The sequence below is a fragment of the Ochotona princeps genome, chromosome 13 (genome assembly GCF_030435755.1).
Source record: "Ochotona princeps isolate mOchPri1 chromosome 13, mOchPri1.hap1, whole genome shotgun sequence".
NCBI classification, from domain to species: domain Eukaryota; kingdom Metazoa; phylum Chordata; class Mammalia; order Lagomorpha; family Ochotonidae; genus Ochotona; species Ochotona princeps.
Window position 1 is genome coordinate 16242066 of NC_080844.1, and position 16955 is coordinate 16259020.

The following is a 16955-nucleotide window of genomic DNA, read 5'->3' on the forward strand; positions in this document are numbered from 1 at the left end:
AAGGTGGTGCCATTTTCCAGAACCACAGTCTCATCCATGTGGGGAAGAAAATGAAGGCTACATGTAACAAAAAGTTAAATCGGTACAAATAACATGAAGTTGTGTTGACTTTGCCATGCAGCATCTTCCCTGGCTACCCTAAAAAGAAGCAAACAGGTATCAATTAGGTCTGGAATTTTGTCTTAAAAGATGGCCCTGCCCTGGCGGCGTGGCCTAGCGGCTAAAGTCCTCGCCTTGAATGCCCCGGGATCCCATATGGGTGCCGGTTCTAATCCCGGCAGCTCCCCTTCCCATCCAGCTCCCTGCTTGTGGCCTGGGAAAGCAGTCGAGGACAGCCCAATGCATTGGGACCCTGCACCCGCGTGGGAGACCCGGAAGAGGTTCCAGGTTCCCGGCTTCGGATTGGCGCGCATCGGCCCATTGCGGCTCACTTGGGGAGTGAATCATCGGACGGAAGATCTTCCTCTCTGTCTCTCCTCCTCTGTGTATATCTGGCTGTAATAAAATGAATAAATCTTTAAAAAAAAAAAAAAGATGGCCCTGATTGTTTCTCCTATTTTGTTTCTTTCTTTCCCCACATTTCATCTTAACACCTGGTCTGATGTGTCAAATGAGACTCGTATCATTGTGAATCTGTGTATGCCTATTTTCCTATAGTGACAATCGGGCTTTCTTCACACATTCTCCTTGGTGTTCCTAGGTAGATAAATGTTGGGCTTAGGGACATCACATGATTTAAGAGCCTATCACTGTAACCAGTGCTTACAAAACTTTCAATTACCACCCTTGTGCTTCTAACTAACGGAACTAAAAAGAACAGTCCAGATTTTTTTCACCATCCAGAGACACTGGAGGGTAAAACTAATTCACTTTTAGTCTGATTCCTCCATGGTGTCAGAGGTTTTACATTCTTTCAATTCTGGTCTGTTGCCTGAAACAGGAATACCACTCAAAGACAAAGGCCTAGAGATCAGTAATAAGGCTCAGCTGGGGTATGGAGTTGAAACAGGCTTCTGTAGAGATAAACTGCTCTCAGTATCTGTGCTTTCTATATCTTCACTGCAACGAGACCAGATTTCTGTCCCTAGGAATACCCAGGAGATGTCAGGAATTAACTTTCAACTCAAAGCCAGCTCTATGATATCTTCCCTAAATCCCTGGCAACACTTAGTTACTTCTCCAGTATTTCTACTGCAGTTTGTATAAGACTACCATTAGAATAATTTTGTACTATCTAGTTTCAAGATTAGTTTAACCTGAAAATCATTTAAAGAGAAAAAAGGAGAGCGAGATCTTCAATCCACTGGCTCACCCGTCAAATAACCACCACGGCCAGAGTTGGGCCTATCCAAAGCTGGGACACAGGAGCTTCTTCCAGAACTCCAATTTGGGTGCTGGGGCCATAGGACTCGGGGCACCCTGTGCAGCTGGGAAATAAATCAGCATCCTTATGGGATGCAGGCTCCAAGTTGTAGAATTAGCCTGCTACACATCACCAGTCCCTCATGTACACTGATACTATTATTTTCTTTTCTGTAGGTCTTCTCAGTAGATTATGAGTTCTATAAAACAGACCAAATCTTTTCATCTACACAAGCCCAGTCTCTGTAGATTATTTGCTGAGAAGCTGAAGAGATGGCACAGGGTATGCATTTTGTTCATGAATAAATGAAATCAGCAAGACCCCAAGTACACAAGTCAGGCTCAGAAATTAGAGGTACTAGGAAGAGATACAAGAGGGATGGAAAAGGGCTCAGTGGGGCAGCAGCTCAGTTCTCACCAATCCTTCCATCCTCTGAAAAGCATGAGTCAAAAAACCTTGAAGGGAAAACCCAATTAGTTTTAGCCTGATTGTCCATGAACAGGGGAAATACACTGTTATCAGCAGGGGACCTTTGTCACTCCTTCTGATTTAGCCTGCTGTGTCTGGATGAACGAGTTAATTGGCCCATGATAAATTAAGCCTAGTCTTCACCTATAACCAACTCTCCTGATTTACTCTAATCACCCTGCTGGTACTACCTTACAGGTGCAAAACATGAATCAAATAAGACCATGCAGTTAAAGTACTTAGCCCAGGCCTGGGTCACAGTAAATACCCAGCACACTTTAGGCATTATTTCTATGTTTAGGCTGAATAATCCTTCTCAAACAGACTTGATGCAGAAAGCACTCTTATAAAGCAAAATTTTGATGGAGACAGGAAACAGTTCATTTCAATAGCGTCGGGTACCTAGAGAAAAAATGTCCATATACAGAGAAGTTCTTGTAAAGACAAGGCAGGGGGACTGAACGTTAATCAGCTAAAGACAACCTGAGAACCAAAGCCTTAGACTGTACGTTAATGAGATAAAAGAAGGCCCCAGGATCTACAGTTAACACGCTGAAGAAAACTGAAAGACACCCAGAACTGGAGACACACTGAAGGTGAGGTTTGGGAGACAAGAAAGCAGGATGACCTCACTGTTGGGTGAACATTTGTCCTAAAGCAGTCTGAACAAACTCTCCAAAAGGTTTAAACCCCTCAAATCGCATTTTTTTTTTTTTTTTTTTTTTTTTTTTTGAGAAAAGGCTCTTACCTAGTCACTCAAATTCGGAAAGTGCAACACAAAGGAAACATCTTCGTAGCCTTTCCGCCTCTGGTGTGTGGTAGTTGGGCAGGCAACCCGAGGGTGGCTTACAGCAGACTACTCATTTCCCAGCATGCCAGTTCCTTCCCCACCCCTTGGTGCTCATTGGCTGAGTAGTATGGGCTTACAATTTTCCCAGCACTTGCTTCAGCTGTTTTGGCCCTTGTTAACAACCTGTTTCAGGTGCATGGGGCATAGTTGTTATGCTATCTAGCTACTTGTCTGTAAGTTGTTATGTTAGCTAGTTTCTACTTACAGCTAAAGGCCTGATTTTGAAAACCAAACAAATGTTTACTTCTCACACTTTCAATGGCCTCTCCCCTGCTGGAAAAACCCTCCCTGGCTGCCTTCCCAGGGAGTCTGTGTTTCTTTCAAGAAGGTTGTTCTCTTTCACAAGATCCCTCTTGTTGTCCCACTTGGCTCAGAGTGTTCCCTCTGATCATCTCAGTAAGGCTTTTACTCCTCTGTGCCCCTGTCTTCAGTTTGTTTAGCACAAGACAGTGAACCTGAACAGCTAGCACTACAAACCCATCACTTTTAGCATTTTTGTGTCCCCAACAGTTGTTTTCTGACAACCATCAATTCTCTAATAACTGTTGAATGTTCAACAATTCAGCTCAATTTTGTCACCAACTCTCTGGAATCAGTACCGACATCATAGCTTATGGGCTCAGTTTTACAAGACTTCAGTTGCCTCAGAAACCAGTAGCAAAATAGAAAGCTTCCACACACCCTTTTCAGGCTTATTAACATGCTAGAAAGACAGATTGTAGGGGGGAAAAGCCCTGAAGTTTACCTAATTTGTTATAAAGGTTAAAACTCAGATGGAAATGTCAGATGAAAAAGATGCACAGGGCAGGGTGTAGCAGAGAATGAGGAGTTCTCATGCCCTCTTTGACCGTCCTTTCCCACCCTCTTCAGCCTCCCCGTCTTAATGTCCAAACTCTAGTCCCCTCTTTCCTACCTTGAAGCCAGTATGGGCAGAAAATTTCAACTATCGAACACTTGTCTTTCAAGTAGTCAGCCCAACACTGCTGTCTAGGAGTCCTACCACAAGTCATCTCATTAGCAAAAATTCAGGGCTGATCAAAAGGGGCTCCTGAGGAATAACAGAGTGCATTCCTGTCACTCAGGAAATTCCAAGTATTTTAGGAGCTCTGTGCCAGAAATGTGAGTAAAAACCAACTGTGTATTAACCTAGTCACAAATCCCAAAGTGCTTTTAAAAATCATGAACAAAGCTACTGTAAGTCTCAATCTCAGAGCCACAGGATAACGATCTGATGAGGCAGTGCTGGTTAGATGCCATGAACTCATGATGGGAGCCTTTATGGGGACGTCAGTCTGATGCTCATCTCAAGAATCCAAGGGGCAGCTGGATAGGAACTCTGCTTCAGGACCACAACTGTCCTCAGAGATGTGTGGGATCCCCTTATCCCACCAACCCCCATGGCCTGTTCACCCTCATACCCTCATCACTTGCAATGACTTCTCACCTTGCCATTCCATGGATCAACAGGTCCCAAAATACTATTGAAAATAGTTTTTTCAGCATGGATATCTCTGCTGACAAGGGATCATCTAGAGTATAAATGCCTGAGTTTTGAGAGGTAGCTCTGGCAAGGCTCACTCACTGTTTCCGACCCCCACTGAGATTTGTACTCTGAAGAAGAAAATAGTTTCTGTCAGGCACAATTGCTTAGTCCAGACTTCATGTTCTGGGCCTAAGTGTCATAACCTGCATTCCAGGCACTTGGCTGCACAAAGAGAATTCAAAATACAGGCACTCAAGTAGTACACACAAGTAGACGGTGTTTGTTTGAAGACAGGTGAACATTTGTGCATAAATGTAGGTAACCACATGGAGAAATACCTGTCGTGAGCGGGCCAGAGAGCTGCCCATGAGTAGACAGGGAGGGGAAGCGAGCTGAGGAAGAGTGCTGAGTGTGGTCAAGAGTGGAAAATCTCCCCTCTCACCACTGCCATACACACATTGTGGCATGCCATCAATTTTATTATGAGTAGGGAATGATTCCTTAATCGTGTATATAACTGGGGTTTAGTGTGCATAAGGTCTATTAACTTTTAGGGTGCCTTCACCTGGATTTTGACATCATGGTGTCTGATTCATGTTTCTGAGTGAAACAAGGGTGTGTCATGGAAAGGTAGACTGATAGGTGAGGGGATAAAGTCACAATGCAGGAATGGCTGGAATCCTACTTAATTACCCCCATTTAACTTCCTGCCATGGTTCCCATATTATTTTGGCCCTTGCCTTCCATGTGAGAATCTTCGATGCGGTTCTGGGACCCTGGCTTTGACCAGGCCCAGTTTGGCTGTTATAGGTACTCTCATTTTTCCTTTTTTTTTTTTTTTTTTTTTTGGTCTTTCCCTTTCTTTCTCTATCACTCTTCATTTTAAGTAATCAAATTAGTGACTTTTTTAAAAGTTAAGAAGGAAATTAAGCTGCTATCTGTTCTCTCCCAAATACCCTCAATGGCTGGGGCTTGTTCAGGTCAATGCTTGGAACTCAGTCTGCATTCCATGCCTGAGTGGCATTTTCGGCCTCCCAGGAGCTCATTATCAGGAAGCTAGAAAGAGAAGGGGAAGCAGATATCAACCTCTGTTAGTGGATGCAAGCATTCCAACTGGCGTCTTAACCATGAACCCAGCTGCCTTTCCCCAAGAAGTCGCTTTAACTATTCTGTGCATGTATGTACCTACAATAGTTAAAACAGCATCAACCAAATAAATGAAGAAACATCATACAGGAGCTATACCTGTACTAGTTTTCTAACATCTCAAGATCTTTGTCTTTAAAAGGTTGCTATATTCATTTTTAGTAATGGAGAGGAAGGATGAAAATATTCAAAATGTGAGATAATCAGATATTTCTAAATAAACCATGTTATATTTATATAATGGATACACTATAGTCATTTTTCTTTTTTTTTTTTTAAGATTTATTCAGTTTATTACAAAGTCAGATATACAGAGAGGAGGAGAGACAGAGAGGAAGATCTTCCGTCGGATGATTCACTCCCCAAGTGAGCCTCAATCCGAAACCGGGAACCTGGAACCTCTTCCGGGTCTCCCACGCGGGTGCAGGGTCCCAATGCATTGGGCCATCCTCGGGTGCTTTCCCAGGCCACAAGCAGGGAGCTGGATGGGAAGTGGAGCTGCTGGGATTAGAACTGGCGCCCATATGGGATCCCGGGGCTTTCAAGGTGAGTACTTTAGCCACTAGGCCACACCGCCGGGCCCACCATAGTCATTTTTCAAAAAGATTTATTTATATTGGGAAGATAGAGTTATAGAGAGAAGGAGAGAAAAATATTCCATCTGCTGGTTCACTCCCCAGATGGCTGCAACAGCTAGAGCTGAGCCAGACCTAACCCTAACCCTGGAACTTCTTCCAGGTCTCCCACATGAGCGCAGGGGACCAAGGACTTGGGCCATCCTCTGTTTTCCCAGGCCATAAACAAAGGGCTGGATCAGAAGTAGAGCAGTCAGGACATAAACAGGCACCTATATGTGATGCTAGTGCTATAAGTGGAGAGGATTAGCCTACTGCATCTTGATGCTGGCCTCCACTATAGTTAATTTAGAGAGAGGCATTTAATAACATGACAAAGCATTCACAGTAAGTTTCCAGTGTGTCTGAAGTGGATTTCTAGACTCTTCCTCTGGCCTTTCTGATATACAGAAGTAGAATCAGGAAACTTAGCTTCTTTGTCCACCTTTGCCCTGTCCTATGTGAGGTCAAGCAGTGGGCTGATCACCATGACCCAACCATTTCTAGCAGATGAGACTTTGGAAATGAACAACACTATCTTAATCACACAAATCACACACAGAAACTACATAATCATTCCATTCTGAGTTAAAATTTTTGAATCCATTGTAGCATTACCATCAGAAATACATGTTTATCACTTGTCAGAAGCCAGCTTCTGCCGAGTTTGGAGCTCAACAAGGGTGTGTGGATTCGATGAGGAAAAAAGACACAGACACAGTCACCTGGTGCTCTCTACTAACAGCTCAAGAAGCTGTTCTTTTTATTTTCTCAGACACATCACAAACTGCTGCACACACATCTGATTGTTCTATTTTTATTTCATGACTAAACAGGTACTCTTAAAGATAATTCTGCAAAATACTATATTCATTTTCTTGAAAGCAAACCATTATTCATTCTTCAATAGTAGCTACTGGGTGACAGCCAGGACTCCAAGGCCAAGGCACATGCAATTATGTATTAATCAGTAATACACTCCTACTACATTTCTACTGATACAACTTACCTATCACTAAAGGGAGAACTATGTTGAAAGAAAAAAAGACTTCTATTTTTACAACTTACCTGCCACCTAACAAGAAAAACATGTCCTAAGGGAAAAAAACACAAAAATTCAAAGTAAAATTTTAAACATGAAATCCCTCTGCAACTACAAGCTTTACAACCCCATAAATAAACAATAATTGAAGGTATATTTCTGTAACATTAATAAAAGCATCCTTTAATTCCTCTAGCCAAAAATCATAAAGGCAGCTGAAACAGATACATTTTTTGTGCTCCAAAGAATTGCAAAGACAGGCTAGCCTTTAAGTTAACAGTAACTATATTTATCGCCATAGTAGTTTCAGCTTATATCCCCATCACTTCCATTAATTTTTAGGATGCATATCAAGCCGTTTCCCAGAAGGCATGAAACATGTCTGGGCCAGATTCCAGGGCAATAGTTAGGCACACAATAAGGTGTCCAGAAATGACATGGACTTAATTGTACTCCTGTGTGCAAATTGTTAAAGGCTCATTCATGGAGACATTATCAGCAACCTTAACTCCCAAGCTAACATTGGCTGCAAAAACCATCTCACAAAGGCAAACAGTGCCTCAGTAGATTACAGAATTTTTGGCAGGGTGGTTGAGTGTCCATGCAAAGGGGCTGAATCTGCATTGAGGTGATTGAAGTAACATCTGCCAGGCTTTGCCATACAGCTTCAAGTTTCTAGCGGCCTTGCCAACAGGAGAGCTGTTCTTTTATACCTTCATGTTATCCACACCCACTGCACAGAACCCAGCAATCACTATCAGAATTCATGACATAACTAAGGCCAGAAGTAAGACATCAGAATATTCTGGGGTTGGTTAGAAGGTACTCTTCTAGACCTGGAAGGCTGGAGGAAACCAGGTGAAGGAAGGGAGATTGACCATTCTCTTGACACGCAGTTACCATTCAGGAACCCTTGGAAGGAATAGCAGAAATAGGAGTTATGTGGTGAACTGAGTGCAAACAGAACTATTCAGAATTCTGTAGACCAGAAGCATTATTTCTGCTGGCTGTTAATTAACCATGGGAAACACCATCTACATAATAGTGCAGCTAGGATGGCTAAGAGAGGCAGAACCTAAGAAAACAACTCTGAAAGTCTACCCTAATGGCTACAAGCAATTCCCACTGCCCCACCATCCCAGCTGTCCTTGCCTCCTCCTCCTCCCCACCCTCACAACCATCACCCTAGCCTTCTGATAATCTGGGCTTGTACCTTCCTCTGTATCCTTGCTCAGTCATCTTGGAGTTCTTTGGGAATTGAGCTGCCTGTGGCCTGGCCCATTTCTTCATTGCCACCTTCAGGCCCAGATGCTGATAGAAAAAAGTCACCTATGCCTGAAGCAGTATTCCTTAGCAGGTGGCACAATCCCTTCTCAAAACATTCGGCTGCTTGTGCTAGATTTCCATCCTGCTTGTGAATTAATCCTCGGAGATAATAAGAATGTGCTGCATTCTGTGGAGACAGATTTTCATTTCCGTTCTTTATGGGGTGTTTCAACTCTTCATTCTCACTTGATTTTTTGCCTGTAGGCAAATCCTCTAAATAATGCTGGGCAGTCGTGTCTTCAGACCTCTTGTGATGCAGCTGCAGGTGGGGAGAGCTCTGATTGGGTGCTTCTCTCTCAGCATCGGGGAAGTCTTTCTTGAAGGCTGTCCCATAGTCATCTTCTTCTTCTTCCAGGAACTCAGAGAAATTAGATTCTGCATCAAAGGGCTTTAGTCCCTTTTCATTAGCTTTGTTTAGATAATATCTTCTTAGTTCTTCAATCTTCTCAATATCTCCAGGCTTTCCTGCATTCTGCATTTGTTTAATTTTTGCCTTGTAATAGTTTGCAATCTGGTAATAGAGATAGCCATTATTTGGGGTACATTCTAATGCCCTTTGAAGCAGTTCAATATTTTTGTCCCAGTCACCTTTTTGTCTGTAAAATCTGGCTGCATTGCGAAGGACATCCGTCTGGCAAGGAGCTTTCTGCAGGGCTTCTTCAACAAGTTGCTCCCCTTCAGCTTCTTTCTTTATCTTCCTCAGTGCCTGGCCCAAGATAACTTTTAAGTACTGGTTGTCAGGATTCAGCTCCACGGCCTGTTGCAGAACACTGACAGAGGACTGTTTAGATGGGTTATTATCTAGATTATACAGCGCAATTGCTAGCCCAGAGGAGAACTCTGGGTGGCTGGGATTCTCTGCCAGAGCCTTCTCAAAGTACACCTTAGCCCTTTCATTTCTTCCACACTTCAGATGTGTCCACCCTTCCTCGCCATAAAGCTCAGGACACTCAATCCTGTAGGGGTTTGCAAGCTTCTCACAGGTGTGTCTCACTTTGTCTATGTACATCTGAGCTTCTGACAGCTGGCCCATGTGATAGTGGACCCAGGCATAGTTACCCCAGGTGACCAGGCTTTTGACGTCCGCTTGACCATTTTGCTCTTGCTGAATGAACTGTTCAGCTTGTTCTAAGCATTCCAGAGCTGCCTCATTTTGACCCTTTAAGTGTTTTATGTAGGCCAACAAGTTGTACATTGTAGCTTTGCGCTCAGTGCTTAAAATTTCAATCTGGTTGCATACTCTCTCTTCTAAATCACATGGGGCACGCTGTGTTTTGAATAAGTTCCAAGTGAAATGGCATTCCAGCTGTGGAAGGATTTTTTCCAGGGACGTCTCAGTAACTTCACTGTTGAAAAGAAAAAAAAAGCATGATCATCATCATGTGCATTTGCTAAGCATTAGGCACTTTTTGCATGTCTACTTGACAAGACCACAGTATGCCTTACATAGGACTGAAGATTATTTCTAGGACCGGCGCTATGTCACCATAGGATAATCTGCCTGCAGCTCCAGCATTTCATATGGGCAACAGTTCATGTCCCGACTGTTCTACTTTCAATCCAGCTCTACTTACAGCCTGGAAACCAGTAGAGGATGGCTCTTGGCTCCTCGTTTTGAATTGATCTAACTCCTGTCTCTGTGATCATTTAGGGAGAAAATCAACTGGTGGAATCTCTCATTGTTTATGTGTTTGTCCTTTTCTCTGTAACTGTGACTTTCCAATAAAAATATAATAAATAAATCCCTTTAAAACAATTTATTTTTATTGCAAAGGCAAATTTACAGAGAGTGAGACAGAGAGAAGAATCTTCCAGCCAGGACAGGAATCAAAGCCTATATGGGATCTCAGTGCTTGAAAAGAGAGGCTTAGCAAATTGAGCCATTGTACCTTGCCCCCAAATAAATAAATCTTTTTAAAAATTAATTCGGGGGGTTGGGTCTTGGGGTTGGGGCAAATGCAGCTCCTTGCAGTGTGGTGGCAGTGGGGGGTGCAACAGCCAGGCCGGACCCAATGATGGGGACTCAGGCCGAAGCCACTGCCGAAAGGCAGTGACTGAGTCCTAGGCTTTCTCCAGGCCCAAGAGAGCTCTTCCCTCAGGGTAAGTACACCATGAAGGAAACTTAGAAACTGGATTAAAGTCTTAGCTCTACTCTGACACTAACATCTTGCAGCAGGAGGAGTCTGGGCAGTGTTTCGGCATGGGGTTGGGGCAAAAAAAATTGATTCTGGGGGTTTGGGCCTTGGGGTGTGGTAGCTGGAGCGGGGGGTGCCCCAGACAGGCTGGACCCAATGCTGGGGACTCAGGCCAAAGTCACTCCTGATAGGCAGTGACTGAGTCCTAGGGTCTGGACAGCCAGTGTGCCTACTGGGCACCAGGCTCTATCTACTGGCCACTTGGCGGCAAACTCCGGGGTTTTTAGGAAATGTAGTTGTTGCCTGGGGACACGCATTCATAAGGCCAGTGTGAGTGTAAGTGAGAGATGAATTCTAGGTGACTCCCAGTAATGCGGTCACGAAATTTTTAGGCAAGTAAGGGGACTGAGACCTGATGGTTTGGAGGGGAGAGTCCATAAGATCTATTTGGGCCAGACTGATTCACCAGCCCAAATGGGAATCCTGAGATGGGCTATTAGGATTCACCATCACTGTCTGCCACACACTAGTCCACATGAAAGCTATGGATGGGGGCCTGTCTGGCAGGGCTAGGTACCAGTACCTGACTCAGTGGTGGAACAGTGTATGGGTCACACTTGGCAGGGTCAAGACACTAACCAGCACATGAGAAAACTAGTTCCGGGGGTAGATTCTGTGGGGGATGTGTGGGCCCAACCCTGTGGAAATACAAGTCCCTCAGGTTAGCTCACAAGCTGGGGTGGTGATGGGCTGAGCTAGGTGTGACCATGGAACCTGCCATCACATATGGGAAAAGGAACCAGTAGCAGTCTTGGCAGGTCAAGGCAGCAGCACCCGAAAGTGCATCCTAAAATAAGATGTGGGGTAGGTCGAGTTGCAACGGGAAGGGGGCAGACCAGGCAGGGCCAAGCAAACCTCAACTCACAAGAAACAACAAAATTCAGGATGGGGCACAGGTCGTACTGAACTAGGCTCTTACACCTACTAGTCTGCATAAGCCAGGGATACTAGGCCACAGCATCAAAGGCAAAGGCTTAGACAGGTGAGGGACTAAGCCAACTGGGTCACAGCAACCACTGGCACGTGTGTAATCTAGAGCTGGGAATAGGCTCAGTTGGGAAGCTGTGAGATTACACCCTTGCTGGGTTGGGGTTTCCACGGGGAGAGTGTGGGGGCCGAATGGCAGCTGTGTTCTGGTCTGATATGGCTGCAATCTCCCTTGGCACAAGTGTGAGCTGGGGCTGGGCACACCAAGTTGGGCTAGACGCCAGCACCATCTGGTGCTCTGGAGAACCTGGGTAGATGTAGGATGAACTAGGCTGGGTCTCTGCTCCTACTGAGTCATGTATGAGCAGTGTCTGGATATGGACAAGCCTTGGCTGGGCTGAAACATCCAACAGTAACTGGAATGGATTGAAGACTAGCAAAGAGGGCTGGCCCATTGACCCACCAGTATGAGCATGATCTGGCATAGGGAGAGGTTCTGATGGAGGAGCTTGGGAAACTCCTCTGTCAGGACACAGTCCCTGCAGGTGAGCACAAGAACCACAATAGGGAGCAATCCAGACCAGGCCAGAGAAAGATACCTACCAGCATACATATGGCATAGGTGGAGGGCAGACCAGGCTGAACCCATTCACATCACCCGCTGGTGAATCCGAGCACCAGAAGAAAGTATGGGTTGGGCCAGGTCCAGTCGTAACACAAAACAGTGCACATTAATGGAATGCCAAGGTGAGGTGAGCCGTACCAGATGTGGCCACAGCTCCCAAACAACACACGTGAGAACCAGGGAGGGAGGGAGCAAAGCCGGCAGGGGGAATGTGGGCTCCCGTGCTGGACAACCACTCCCACTGGAGAGCAAGAGTTGGGATGGGGGCAGACCAGACCAGGCAGGGATACAACACCTGTGGGTCTTATATGAGCTAGATCAGGGAAGGGCCAGTTGGACTGTTTCCGACAGGTGCAAGCTAAAATTAGAGTGGGTGAAGGTTGTTTGGGCTTTGCCACAGCATCAGCTGGCAGAGGCTGGCACTCGGGGATTAATCTGTCAAGTTAAACTCCAGAACCACCTGGAGAGTGCATCATCCGGGAGTGGGAGTGGCCTAGTAGGGAAATAGTGGGCACCTCCCTCTTGGGTTGCCACTCCCACTGGAGACCATAAAAACCAGGACAGGTGCAGGGGTGGCTAGACAGAAAGGTACTTGCCAGTATGTGTGTGGGCTGGATAGTAGGGTTGGTTGGGTTGAACTAGGCTTCAATGCCCATTGACATGTACAAGAGCTAAATGGGATATGGGACAGACTGCACAAGTCTGTGGTCCACACTGGCATGCAGGGAACCAGGGTAGGTGTCAGGCCTGGTGGAGTGATGGGGAGTCACCCCAACTAGCATGCAGCTCCCACTGGTTTGCATAAGTGCTGAGTATGAAGTGGGCAGGATCGGGCCGGACTACAACACCGTTGATTCAAGAGGAAGACAGGACTGGAAACAGAACTGATCCAGCAATTGCAATGACCAGCATGTGCATAAGCTGACTGGGGCGACAGATGGTGCCAGACTCTATACTGGCAAGCACACACAAGAAGAGGTCTAGGATCACCTCAGACAAAGTTTCTTTGGCGATCCCTCCAACTGAACTTCTGATTCAGAACCCCAACTATGTCAACCAGTAGATTCTGAATAGATTTCATAGTGATTGGAATGGCAAGACTGGCAGCAATTCAGAACTGTTGAACTATCAAAACTGCTTGAGCAGGACCCTCGGAACATGCTCCGCATCAGGGACCTGGGATGGGTGGGAGGCTGGGTGGGGATTCTCCCTTTGTTTCTCCCCTGACTCCGGATACAGTGATGATATTAGGGTGGAAACAATGGTCTTACCCACTTTGACTCTTTGTACCCTAATCAACTAAGTAAGATTATTTTTAAAAAATCAATTCTGAGTGTGTGTTTATGTGTAAAAGGATGCATCTGGAAAAGATTAGCATTTGGATTGGCTGACTAAATTGGGTAGATTTCTCTCCCAAAGTCCTTGGGCTTCCTCTAATCCACTGCGGACCTGGAAAGAAGGAAAAAAAATGGAGGAAAAAAGAATTCTTTCATTCTTTTTCTCTGACTGCTTGAGCTGCTCAAGCTTCTTCTGGGTCTTCCATATGGGTAATTTCTAATCATAAATTTGTCTCTCTCTCTGCCTGTTTGTGTGTGTGTGTGTGTGTGTGTGTGTGTGTGTGTGTGTATCTATTGATAGATGGTTTCTGACTTAACAGTGTTTTACCTCAATGATTTCTTTGATTTACAGTGGGCTTATTGGCATTAGCCCCATCATAACTTAAGGGACATCTGAACTTATGATGATTTGACTTTTTTTTTGGCTTAACAGTGTATTAGTCGATTGTGAAATACATCTTCAGTTTTGAATGTCTTCTACTCACAATGAGTTTACCAGAATATAATCCCATCATAAAGTCGAAGAACATTTGTACACCTTATTATTTCTGCTTTTCCAATATATTCCTAAGTCTTTTCTAGACACATACTTTGACTCCTAAATCCACCTTTTATAGCTACAATCTGTGGGCATCTCTTACATTGTACAGGCGCAAAGGTAGGAGATGAGGAAATTGGATGCAAGGAGGCAGTTGCAGTGAGGGAAGCTGAAATCCAAGTATCAATCCTCACATATCCTGGGAAGGGTATATTTACCCATCCAGTGACGCCTTCCTGGGATCCTTTTGTCACTTTGTCAGTTGTTAACAACTAAGAAAGGTAAAACAGATCTTGGCTTTCTGCTCCAGGAGTTTGCACTCTGGTTGCAAGGAGCCATGTAAGGAAATGAAAGCCCAGATAGATTTGCCAACGTGTGTCGGACATAGTCTGTTGGCTTTCACCTGCTCCACTATCCCTCTGTACTCCTCCACAGATTCAAGGTGGCTTAACTTGAGTCTGACTGAAGCAGTCTCCCTCCCACATGGAACAGAGCTTCAGTAGAGTGAAATTGTTTCAAGAAATGAACAAAATCAGTCAAATGGTGTTTTTTTTTTTTTTTTTTTGAGCACACTAAAGATCCCTTAGCCTAGTTAGTTGAATTAACTGTAAGAGTTCACAAAATCTCCATTTCCCTGGGGCTTCAGAAGTGTTTTGTTTTGTTTTGCTATACTGAGTCTGAGTTTGTGCTCGATTTTTTTTTTTACCATAAGATGGAGATGAACTGAAGATACAATTAAACTCGTGATTGTCCATTTGTTTTTCTAATTTGGACAGGCATGGACAAATTCAGTAAGAAATTGTTATGAATTTGCTTTTTTTTTTTTAATCTTTTTTGTCTCCCCCTCCAACTTATGCAGGTAGTGCCTCCCTGAGTCATATGATGTTCACAGTTTTGAGCTAGGGTAGAAAGTGAATGCAGCTGGTATTGAGAGTGGAGCTCTCCTGACTGAATGACAGCTCCAGCAGGCACAAAGGTGCAGGCACATGCTCCCAGCTGCTGCCTTGTGATGTCCTATGCTGCCCCAGGACACAGCCCCCCCACCCCCGCAAAAGGCCATTATCAGATGAGGCCCCGAAACCACACATCTCCAGAACTGTAAGCCAAAATCTCTTTTCTTATAATTAGCCTACATCAGCTAATTTATTACAGTAATTGAGAAGAACCAAATAGGGCTGCCAACTTAAGACAATGATATTAGGGGGAAAAAATCACCAGAATATACCAACCGTCTAGTCTTGCCAACATTTCATTGGGAAAATCAGAAAAGAGGAAAAAGACAGAATTACTACTATCATTAAAGAAGCTTAGACTCTAGAAACAAAGGGAAGCTCTTTCAGTTGAATACATTGGGCTGTCTGAAGGGCGACTGCCATGATTTGCAGCTCTTTGTGGACCAAACCTGGCAAACACACAACAATTGCACGTGTTTAATCTAGTTCTGTTCTTATTTCCCAAGGATTCTGACCGGAACCATTTCTGACCTGCTCTGATTGTGGTTGGAATGCTTTACAGTGAGGAACACAACACAGTATTCGCCCCAGAGATAAAAAAAAAAAAAAAAAAAAAAAAAACTAAAAGCTTTGAAATTCAAAATAAATACCAATACTCATTTATAACAAATATTTCTCCCACTTGCTATCTTGAAGCAATCACAGGACACAATTGGCTTCAACGTGAGTTTGGTTTGCAGTACCAATTCCTTCTTTCACAGTCCCTGATGAAAATACATACTTCTTTTTAAAATTCCAAGAAAAAGACCCCTGATTTAGTCCTTTCACATCAAACAACAGAGAAACCCTCCAAGAGTAATTCCCTTTGTGCTGCCTTTGTAGCAACAGACTTTGTGCCTGAAGGAATCTAATTTCTGCTGAGTGCCAAGCCTCCCTGTCATCCTAGCAACCAGCTCCACACAATCATCAATGCTAACCATGAGATAAGCCTGAGTGTGTACAGCAGCAAAGTCACAGAAATTGAGCAGACAGGATGCTCCCTTCAGGGGAGTAGTGTGACTCATATCTGGCAGTGTGAGTGTGCAATGTGTTCCTTATCACTGACCTCATGCTCGCAGTCTGCGTCTTTGCAGTTCCAAAATGCTGGGCAGCAAGATGATCTCTTCCACAATCTTCCTGGTGTGCTCCACGTCAGCGTGGCAAGTGCTATATAGGAGGGAATCGGAGTGAGCAAGGTATCAGCTGACCATTTCTCCTGTGTCTGAAAGGGAAGAGGAAACAGAAAAGTAAAACTGACTTAAAATTCTCAAGGCAGGGAAAACGAAACTGACTCAACCACAGTGCCTGGTTCCAAACCGTGATCCTGAAACTACTGTTTGAAAGGAAACAGAAACAGTCCCAGGAATCTGTCCACCTGGGAGAGGAGGCCAAGAAATTGCATTGCTAATACATTTTATGGAATAATCTGCTGTTCGGTTTTTGGCACGGAATGATGGTAAAGAATATGTCAGAGCACTGTGTAGAGTGGAGTGATGGATTTATGACTGTTTGTGAAGTACTATCCATTGTAATACTAGAGGGAAAATCAGTAGCTGGGGAGGAGACATGGAGGGGAAATCCCAGAGCCTATCGAACTGTATGATATAATAATAATAATAATAATAATAATAATAATAATAATAATAATAAAGAAAAAACACTGTGTAAAATACATAATACTGTTGTCCATTGCAGAGATCTAGATTTACTTCTCATTCACCTCACAAGCTCTGGGGTTTTGAGGGGTCAGATCATTGAACCTTAATTCCTTTTGGACCTCACACTAGGTAAGGATAGCCAAACTCTGCAGGGATCTCTAAACTACTCAGCTGCCTGAATTCTAACATCACAAATTCAGTTCACCCAGGTGTAAAATAGGAAAATGTGATACACGTCAGGGGAAGAAGAGCCCCAAAATTGGAATTGACTTTGTGAATTGCCAATGAATTTTTTGAAGCCCTTCCATTTGCTCTTTGTAGAATGTATGCATGACAAATGGCTGGAGTTTTGCATGGATCTCTGAAGAAACAGTGCTACTACTCTGAGACA

The 16955-nt window shown here is 44.3% G+C and overlaps 1 protein-coding gene across 2 annotated transcripts; it reads right to left on the bottom strand.

Annotated features, from left to right (window-relative positions):
* Positions 1-6648: 6648 nt before the first annotated feature.
* Positions 6649-16143, bottom strand: IFIT3 (interferon induced protein with tetratricopeptide repeats 3). Of its 2 annotated transcripts, none has more exons than XM_058671532.1 (3): positions 15973-16143; positions 8180-9638; positions 6649-7810 (listed from the first exon to the last, which is right to left on the bottom strand). In XM_058671532.1, the coding sequence occupies exons 1-2, from the start codon at positions 15975-15977 to the stop codon at positions 8198-8200; spliced, it is 1446 nt and encodes a 481-aa protein (XP_058527515.1). In that variant the 5' UTR covers positions 15978-16143; the 3' UTR covers positions 6649-7810; positions 8180-8197. The 2 variants fall into 2 exon arrangements, with proteins under 2 accessions (XP_058527515.1, XP_058527514.1); XM_058671531.1 differs by having other exon boundaries at positions 6649-7878.
* Positions 16144-16955: the final 812 nt, after the last annotated feature.